Genomic DNA, 9,766 nt, shown 5'->3' with positions numbered 1-9,766 from the left:
AGCGGGGAGGGGAGGAGCCGGGTGGGCCGCGCCGCCGGGGGCGCTTGGCTCCGGCATGGGCGACAGGGGTGCTGTCGGGGGCAGAGAGAAAGGAGGTTCCCTAAAGTCTAGGTGGTCGGGTTCTGCGGGGCGGGGGCGGCGGTGTCTTCCGAGGCAAATGTGAGCCGGGCTGCGATCCCTAGGCTTGCAAGGGGGTGGGTGCGGGACAGGGCGAGCGCCCGGGAGAGGCATTAAGAGGCCAAGGGGGACCCCGGAGAGCCAGGAGCGAGATAAGCGAAGGGGCGGCGGCGGCGGGGGGAGGAGTGAGCGCCGGCCCCGCGCGCCCTCCGGGGGGGCGGGGAGGAGGGGGCGGGCGGCGGGGGGACGGGCGAGGCGCGGGAGGAGGAAGTCCGGGAGACAGAGCGAGCCGCGCTCCTGAGGGGAGACGTCGGGCTCGTCCCCGGGGTCCCGGCCGCGGCTCCCGCTCGCGCGCGCAGCCGCCCGGCCGCTCCGGCTCCGCGGCCCGGAGGCCGCCGCGCAGGCCGGGCCCGAGGCCCGGGGAGGGATGCGCCGGGCGCCGCCGGCGGCCCGCGGCTTCGGCCAGAAGCGCCGGCAGGGCTGAGGGAGGCGACGGCGAGGCGCTGGCTCGCAGCGGCCGCGGCTGCAGCCCGGGCGGAGGGCTAGGGCGCTCGCCGGGCCTCTGGGCCGCCCGCGCTCCCGCGCCCCCGCGCCCGGCCCCGGGCCCGCCCCCGCCGCCCGGCCCCGCTCCCGGGCGCCCGATGACCTCCGAGGGCGGGCCGCCGCCGGCCCCGCTCCGCCGCGCCCGCAGCCCGGGCCCCGGCGCGCTGCAGGCCGCCCTGATGAGCCCGCCGCCCGCCGCCGCCGCCCTGGAGGCCGCCTCGTCGTCCTCGTCCTCGTCCTCGGCCGCCTCCTCGGCCGGCGCGGCCCCGAACGCCTGCAAGAGCGCCGGCGGCGGCGCGGGCGCGGGCGGCGGGGGCGCCAAGAAGGCGAGCGCGGGGCTGCGGCGGCCGGAGAAGCCGCCCTACTCGTACATCGCGCTCATCGTCATGGCCATCCAGAGCTCGCCCGCCAAGCGCCTGACGCTCAGCGAGATCTACCAGTTTCTGCAGGCGCGCTTCCCCTTCTTCCGCGGCGCCTACCAGGGCTGGAAGAACTCCGTGCGCCACAACCTCTCGCTCAACGAGTGCTTCATCAAGCTGCCCAAGGGCCTCGGGCGGCCGGGCAAGGGCCACTACTGGACCATCGACCCGGCCAGCGAGTTCATGTTCGAGGAGGGCTCGTTCCGCCGCCGGCCGCGCGGCTTCAGGCGGAAGTGCCAGGCGCTCAAGCCCATGTACCACCGCGTGGTGAGCGGCCTGGGCTTCGGGGCCTCGCTGCTGCCGCAGGGCTTCGACTTCCAGGCGCCCCCGTCGGCGCCGCTCGGCTGCCATGGGCAGGGCGGCTACGGCGGCCTCGACATGATGCCTGCGGGCTACGACGCGGGCGCCGGCGCCCCGGGCCACGCGCACCCGCACCACCGCCACCACCACGTTCCCCACATGTCGCCCAACCCGGGCTCCACCTACATGGCCAGCTGCCCGGTGCCCGCCGGGCCCGGGGCCGTCGGCGCGGCCGGGGGCGGCGGCGGCGGGGACTATGGCCCGGACAGCAGCAGCAGCCCCGTGCCCTCGTCCCCGGCCGTGGCGAGCGCCATCGAGTGCCACTCGCCCTACACCAGCCCCGCGGCGCACTGGAGCTCGCCCGGCGCCTCGCCTTACCTCAAGCAGCCGCCCGCCCTGACGCCGGGCAGCACCCCTGCCGCCCCCGCCGGCCTGCACAGCACCATGTCTTCCTACTCGCTGGAGCAGAGCTACCTGCATCAGAACGCCCGCGAGGACCTCCCAGGTAACGTGCTGCCCGGCCGCGGGCCGTCGCCTCTGGCCTCCCGGCTCTGGGGGCCGAGGCCTAGGCAACGCTGGCGCCCTTTTGGAGAGGGTGGGGTGACAGGGCCTTCCCCACACCTTTGGCCCCCGCCGCGCCTCCGGAGTTTCCACCCCTCCAAGAGGGAAGGAAGCGCCCGTGTCCGGCGTCTCTGCGGGCTGCAGGGCCCAGAGTTCAGGCCTGGCTTAGCAGAGGGAGAAGGCTCGCGCCTTAGAGGACCTTGGCCAGGGCGCCGTGGCTGCTTTCTTTTGTCTTTTAAAGTCGGTTTTGCTGTGTTTTCACCTGAGTAAACTCTGTGTCCCCAGGAGTACACGGGGTAGGCTGCACTGGGCCGTTGCTGAGAGGCGTCCGGAGCAGGGAGACAGGGCCTCCAGGAACTGAGGGGTCCGGGGACCGTCACAGGAGGGACATGTGGCCAGGGAGGAGGGGCGCCCCGGCCTCCCCTCAGTGGGCCCCAAGTCGATGGCACGCGGGTGCGGCCTAGGCCCACAGGCCCCAGGCCCAGGGGGCTCCCCTGAGAGAGGCCTGCCCTTGGGCCCCACTTGCAGCGTTGCTGGTGTGAACTGTGTTGGTTGCAGATGATGAAAATTTATTGACCTGCCTAAGGCGGTGAGAGGTGGGAGGGGACAGACAGGGTGGAGGAGGGAATTTGAATATCTAGCCAGGTTTATGGGGACCGTGGAGATAAACCTCATATTAACCCCTCTTCGGCCGCGCTGGTGTGCCGGGCAAGCGGGGCTGGAGCGGACCCTTACCCACTCCAATTGGAAGAGGGTTTCCAGGCAGACACGCCTGAATTGTACTTTCCTGCATCGGCTTGGGAGCAGAGCGTCAGGGAGAGAGGAAGCCCAGAAATGGGCAAAAGATGTTGGTTCCCTGGACGGTGAAGTTTCCCGAATAGGCCTTTTAACTGCGGGTCTCAGAGGTTAACTAAACAAAGACCGTCTGGGCGGACCACACCGGAGAGGATTCCAGCCTGACTCAACCCACTGAGAGCGGAGTCTTGTTCAGTTTTATGGGAATTTCAACAAGTAACCAACACAGCCGACCCTCCGCTCTTATTTTCTTTAACCCCCTCGGACTGGCTGTCAATCAGCGCCGGGCGCGCGGCGCGCTCTGCGCTCTCCTGCCCAGCGGTTCGCCTGCGGGCGCTGCGGCCTCTCCTCCCGGCTCCCCGCTCCGGCCGCCCGCTCGGCCACCACCTGCACCCCGAGGCCTCGCTGTTGCCCTGAAACACTTCCTTAAACTTTCCAAATCGCGCAGACAGAGCTTTCTGACCATTCTGAGAGGCCATCCTCGCCCCGCCCCGCACACCAGGAGCGCCCAGGTCCCAGAAGCGCGGAGACTGGCGGGCACGGCTCGTCCAGGGGAGAAGGGACACCGCCTCCCAAACCCCAGGGCTCGCGCACCCTCCGGCCCGAGTCTCCGGCTTGAGGAGACCCTGGCCCGCCGGGACGCTCTGCTTCGCCCTCCTCACCCCCACCGCCCCTCCAGTGCCCTGACCCCCGCCTCCGCTCTTCCCCGCGGCCTGGCAGGCGTCTCCCGGGCCAGGCCCCTCAGGAACCCGGGGCTGCGAGTGGAACAGGGAGGCCGAGAAAGGGCCCGGAGCGCGCACCCAGCTCACCCCGGGAGAGCCGGGCCCGCGCGCTCGCGGAGGCCCCTCGGCCTCGGCCTCATCAAAGCGCCACGCGGGGCCGCGGATTAGAGCCGCGGCCAGCGGCGCCGCCAGGTGCTGTGGCCCGGGGGCGGGCGCACCTGCGCGGCCGCAGGGACTCGCGTCGAGGCGCGCTGTGGGCCGCAGTCGCAGCCCGACGCCGAACGTGGGCCGAGCTCCTGGCCACGGGGCTGCCGGGCGGCTCCGCAAGCGTAGGGCGACCGGGTGAGGCGCCGGGCCGCGGGGTAGGGTGTGCGAGCGGAGAACCGCCCGCCGGGCACCAGCGAGGGCTGCGGAATCCCCAGCGCGGGAGGCTGGAGAGGCCTCGGGGAGCAGGCCTAGCCCAGCGGGGCCTAAGAGGCCTGCCGCTGGACCCCCAGCCAACTGCGCCCCCCGGGTCGGAGGCGCCGAGAAAGCAAAAGCAAAAGTCGGCGACAGGAGGCCGGCCTCGGGGGCTGGGGAGAGGCTGTGGGCCGGCCGGCGCTCCAGGGGCTCCCTGCGCGCCGGAGCCGTCGCCCACGGGCAGGCGGGCCCAGTTCTTGGGCTCTCCCCTCTCTAGAGGCACGACACCGGAGACCGGCGCGTCCCCCCGGCCCCTGTCCCCGTCCGCTCCTCCTGCCACTGCCTGGCGATCAGTTGGTTGGGAAATAATGCGGGGCAGGGGCTGGAAACCAGAAGCAAGGGAGCCCGCGGTGTTTCTGGGCCGGGAGCCCTAGGGCCAGTGCTCAGGGCCCGAGCCGGGGGCTGTCAGAGCCCCTCCGGCCTCCCCGAGCAACAACAGGAACTCAGGAACGGAGAGCCTGGCTTCTGGGTGAGCGGCCTGTGCTCCGTGCTTGTGGGCCCCTGAAAACCAAATGGCAAACCAGAACTCCAGAGTCATCCCGTGGCCAAAGCTTGAAACGCTGAGACGCTCTGGGGCTGGCTTTCCTCTCCCAGGTTTTCAGCAATAGAAAGGCTTGGAGTCAAAATGAGATGCATGTTAAAGGACGATTTTAAGAGTCACAGGCTGGGCCTGAGTGGGACAAACGTTTCTGAAGAGCGTTTCCCTTCTCTCCCCTTTCAGTGGCGCTCCCTCGATACCAGCACCACTCCACGCCCGTGTGCGACCGGAAGGACTTCGTCCTCAACTTCAACGGCATCTCCTCCTTCCACCCCTCTGCCAGTGGCCCCTACTACCACCACCACCATCACCAGAGCGTCTGCCAGGACATCAAGCCCTGTGTTATGTGAACGCAGGGCGGGGGCTGGCCCAGGCCCCGCTGCCCCCCGGCGATGACCGAGGTGGGTCCCAGTGTGGCCACGCCAGTCGCTTGGAGACCCCGGGTGAGCGTCACGCGCTGGTGTTTGTCCACTGTTGGTAGGAGGCACCCCCTGGCGAGGTGATGCCCCAAACACACGCGGGCTCCCAGCGGCGGGAGACGGTGAAAACTTACCACGCAGAAAACACAGACGTGGAACTCTGGGATCTTCACTGCCTTCAGTAATCAGGGTCTGAAACATGCAGACGGGCTGTGTGTGTGTGTGTTTCTTTGTCTATGGAAAATGTGTGTGCTCTTTTTTGAAAAAGGCAGTGCCCAGCACAAGATTCCAAGAGAGCCTCATCTTGTTGCCTGGCTCAGTGGGAGAGCTGTATTTTGCCAAACACTACCTTTGGATCCAGGTGCCAAAGAACATTATCAAGAAAGTATTTAGCAATGATGTGTCTAGTTTAAGAAACGTGGTCTCCAGTATTGTGACAGTACGACGTTTTTACAAGGCTGTTTTCTACCACCATAGTTTAAAGATATTTTTATGATCTCCGTGTATACTCACACTCTGCTTGTATTTTAAAAGGAGGATATATTTGCACTTATGTATACTGTTACAGTTTGCCAAGCTATTCTGATGTACAATTTTTTCAATAAAATGTATATGACAAATAGTTGTCGGGGGGCCTCTCTCCTCCACAGGCTTCTGATCGCCAGGACGATGCAACTCTACGCTGGGCAGGATTTTTTTCTAAGCTGTGTAATTGGCGTGGTGTGGGGTCTGTGCCTTGAGTAACGCAGGCCAGGTTCTGATTGTGGGTCTTCTCGGGAGAGAAAGGGAAGAAGAAACGTTTTCTGTTATTTCTTTGCTTCACCCTCGCTCTTTCTGGCTAAACCGAAACCAGAAGGTGAGAGGAGTTTAAAAGAAAACCAGGCAAGATAAGGGCTGAGGAGCCTCTGCCCTTCGCTGTCCTTCCCAAGTGCACTGGGCCTCTGCACTGGGCTTTCCCTTCCCCACCAGCTGGGCTGGGTTGCCCTCCTCCGGCTGCGAGCAGAGGGCAGGTGCCCAGGACATAGGCCCTGCTTCCTTGGGTGGCCGTCAGATCCCCATGTCCGGAAGGGAAGGTGAGGAGGGTCTGGGCAGTCCCGGCATCAGGGACAGAAGCAGGATGAGACGTGTCCACCCCCAGTTCAGGGCACAGAGGTCGGCCCCCACGTTCCACCTGGGTCTGCCTCTCTGCTCCCATCCGTCCTTCTCCAGGGAGCCGTGGTTTCCCTTGGGATTCCCTCTTGGCCATTTCCTTTCTTGCTTGGTTTCCAGGCCTTCCCAGTCACAGATGCTGAAGGCTGGGATGAGAACTTCTGGACCTAGAGAGGAGACCAGCCTGGGCAGAGGGCCTGGTACCGGCCAGCCCTGAGGTCCGGGCAGCCCGCAGACTCCTGAGCGGGCCAGAGGTTCTCCAGGTGCTGAGTCCGCTTTGAGGGCTCACCTTGGATTCCCACTTCCTGCAAGCTGTCCCCTGGTCTGTCACCAAGCCCTCGATACCCCGGGGTGGACATCTCCCACCCTGGGTCTTTTGCATGCCGAGTGAGTTTTCAGTCCAAAGACGGTCTCAGTTGAACATCTTGTTTTACAAAGTCCTAACTGTATGCCTAGTCCTGAGGCTTCCTTTCTATATTTTCCAAAATTTTGCTGTGATTTAAACATTTTTTTGTGTCTGCTTTATCATATTTGCAGTTAAATAGGGATTTTTTTTCCTCCTTTTATTCTGAGCTACTCGGGGGCCTGCTATAAATTATGAAGTCAGTTTCAGAGTCTGCTCCGACCACAGTGCTGTGTTTACATTCCTTCCAAGGCAGCCGGCATGGTCGTAATTTATATCCTAAACACTTGCACGTAACTTGTTTATACAGGGAATGACAGGACCTGCGAGGAGGGCTGCGGCCGGCCCGGCGAGCCCAGCGCGCCCCCTAGTGGTGAGAGCCGGCCGGCGCCCGGGATGCGGGGTCCGCGGTGCCCCCAGCGGCCGGCTCGGGGCTCTCCCGCCTCCGACTCCTCTGACGTCAGGACGCTGGTCCTGTCGCAGATCCGCGCAGGCAGACCTCGGAGATACAGTGGGCTCGGCTTAAACTAAATCCTGCAATACAGTGAGTTATGTAAACTTTTAGTTTCCCAGGGCAGGTAAAAGTTATGTGTACACGCTGCTGGGGCCTGTCAAGAGGGCAGTAGCGTTGTGTCCAAAAAGCAGTGCGCAGACCTCAATTTTAAAAGGTTTTATCACTAAAAGTGCTCGACCCCGGCTCTTCCCTTGTGGTCCAGTGGCTGAGAATCCGCCTGCCAACGCAGGGGACGGGGGCTTGATCCCTGGTCCGGGAGGATCCCACGCGCCGTGGGGCAGTACAATCCTGTGCGGCACCACTGAAGCCGCAAGCCGCAGGGAGACGCAGCACGGCCACAACTAAGCACAAGTGAGCGACCCTTAGAGATGCTGAGCCTCGTCGGAGCCCTCAGGGAGCCGTGGTGTTACAGTGACATCGAGACCGCTCAGCACAGACCACCGTAACACGCGTAAGGATGATGGATACTGATATTGAAGCTTCACATATCGTAAGGATTACCACAGTATGACAAAGACACTGAGTGAGCAAATGTCATTGGGAAATAACACCTTCCACGGCTGTGTGCAGGGGTGCCAGCTGCAGAAAAAGGCTGACTCTGGGAAGCCCGCCACAGGGAAGCCCAAGTGACAAGGTCACTGACGAGACTCCTCTGTCTGGCGTTGCAGACACGGGTTAGACGGCTGCATCGGTCACGGGGCTGATGGAGCGCAGGCTGCTGGGCCCACCCCGACTCTGATAAGTCCGAGGAGCCCGCATCCCCAGTCAGCTCCCGGGCGATGTCGGCAGTGTGGGCCCAGGAGCACACTGTGAGACCCACAGGCCCGGGAGGGCAGTCTGATTTACCCAGATTTTACAGGTTCAGACGGGTGGGTGTTAAGGCTTGTATGTTAATTAGCTAGGCAGAGATCTGAGAAGGGCTTTTGAAAGCAGGTTGATGGATTATTGGCCCCTGGGAAATGTAAGGCCTAACTTAGAGCTGAGCCCTGCACAAGGAAGTAGAAAACTCCCCTTTTTATCCAAAGCCATGATATACCTTGTTCCATTCTACTGGCCTTTGCAAAGAGAAGTCAGGTGGAAGCACTGAGGTTTCTCTACCTCGGTACCGGGAGTCTGGGTTAGTCCACAGTGACGTCACAGCTCTCCAGACGGACAGCGGTGGTGATTAAAGCCGGCAGGAAAAGGAATTCCTTTGTTGATGATAAAAATCTTTAGAGGGTGGAACAGAGAGAAGGTAGAGTTCCCCTCAGTGACCCCCAGACAGAGATGGGTCAGGCGGTACCAGCGGCGGGGGTGGGAGAGAGGGAGAGAGGGAGCAGTCTGCAGAGGGGGCTCTGTCTTGCGGGAGCTCCCGGCCCGACGGGAGCGGCGCAGCCTTGAGGCAGGGCTGCGGTCCTCCGAGCCCACAGCCGTCCTGCGGCCTGTGAACCCCAGGTCCTTCTGCTTTCCTGGACTTCTGCCAGGATTCTGGGCACGTGAGTGGATGCTCCGGTTGCTCATGCTCAAAGCTTCTCAACTGCTGCAGCAATGGCCCTAGCATTTGGGGAGAATCATCTCGACTTATGCTTTAGAAAGTGGAAGTCTGATTTCCAGGGAAATCTTCAGGTGTTAGATGGAATTAGCGCCTCCTTCCCGAAAGAAAACCTCCCTTGTAGATTCCTATCTACCTAGTCACCTAGTGACTGAGCATAATGGTGATTAATTCAGAACAGGCAGTGGCTTCTTGAGCATGGAAATGTATTTTAATATATTTTATCAGAGCGGAAATACTTTTTACCAAAACTGCCTCCACGAAATCCTATCTGAGCAAGAAAAACACCCCAGGCTGCATCTGCACCAGGCCAGGCTGGGTCACAGCTCGTGGATGTCAAGCTCATTTGAGAAACAGTGAAAGTGCCAGAAGTTCTTTCGGAGTTCAGCGCGCCCTGAGTGTGCGGCTACTGACCGGTGCGTGTTCAGGGCTCCAGTCCCAGGGGTCTCGGCCTGAGTGCGTGAGAGCGAGGAGGGGGTCTGGGAGGGGCTGCTGAAGGAGGTGCCTCCAGTGTCCCCTCCGGAAGGGCCCCCTTCCGCCCAGGAACTGCTGCCTCACAAAGAGGTGTGGAGGCCTGACCCCCGACAGCTCAACACCGCCCGGGACGGGCAGAGCTCCCCGGAGGCACAAGCTGCTCCCGCTTTGTTGAGTCTGAGGGCCTCTCTCTGCCATAGCCCTTGTTCATGTGGCTGGGACCTGGCCTGGGGCCCCTCTCCACTTCCCACGCTCATCCCCACAGTGCCCCCAGGCCCATCCTTGTCACCGCTCGTTGCCCACCACAGGGGAGGTGGAGGCAGGGGCACAGAGACGGGGGTGGGGGCTCGAGCTGCCGCAGGGGGCGTCTCTTCATTGGGGCTCCCCGCCACCGTGGTCTTCCTCACTCCATCCACCCCGCACTGACAGGTAGAAAGTGTTAGTCGCTCAGTCGTGTCCGACTCTTTGCGACCCCTTGGACTGCAGCCTGCAGGCTCCTCCATCCACGGGATTCTCCAGGCAAGAATACTGGAGTGGGTTACCGTTTCCTTCTCCAGGGGATCTTCCCGACCCAGGGATCAAACCTGAGTCTTCTGCATGGCAGGTGGATTCTTTACCATCTGAACCACCAAGAGAGTGTGTGTGTGTTGGAGGGGGGTGAGTGGCTGAACCACAGGACAGCCCCCACTAATGGCTGTTCTTCAAGAAGAAGAACCTCCATCAGGAGCCACTTTCCTGGACTGAAATCCGAGGTGACCAGGCTGGCATTCGGTCCAGAGAGAGCGAGTCAACGGCTGTTACTTGGTGACTCGTGGCCACAGC

General features: G+C 63.0%; 1 protein-coding gene across 1 annotated transcript; it reads left to right on the top strand.

The window, feature by feature from the left end:
* Positions 1-758: 758 nt before the first annotated feature.
* On the top strand, positions 759-4,804 carry FOXF2 (forkhead box F2). The gene is made up of 2 exons (XM_068961108.1): positions 759-1,884; positions 4,638-4,804. The coding sequence occupies exons 1-2, from the start codon at positions 759-761 to the stop codon at positions 4,802-4,804; spliced, it is 1,293 nt and encodes a 430-aa protein (XP_068817209.1).
* Positions 4,805-9,766: the final 4,962 nt, after the last annotated feature.

The sequence above is a fragment of the Capricornis sumatraensis genome, chromosome 22 (assembly GCF_032405125.1).
Source record: "Capricornis sumatraensis isolate serow.1 chromosome 22, serow.2, whole genome shotgun sequence".
Classification (NCBI taxonomy): domain Eukaryota; kingdom Metazoa; phylum Chordata; class Mammalia; order Artiodactyla; family Bovidae; genus Capricornis; species Capricornis sumatraensis.
The sequence above is the reverse complement of the archived record's forward strand: the minus strand, read 5'-3'. Positions and strand labels throughout refer to the sequence as shown.

Coding starts and splice junctions, on each gene's coding strand:
- FOXF2 (XM_068961108.1), top strand. CDS start 759: ATGACCTCCGAGGGCGGGCCGCCGCCGGCCCCGCTCCGCCGCGCCCGC. Junction 1,885..4,637: donor CGCCCGCGAGGACCTCCCAG/GTAACGTGCTGC, acceptor CTCCCCTTTCAG/TGGCGCTCCCTCGATACCAG.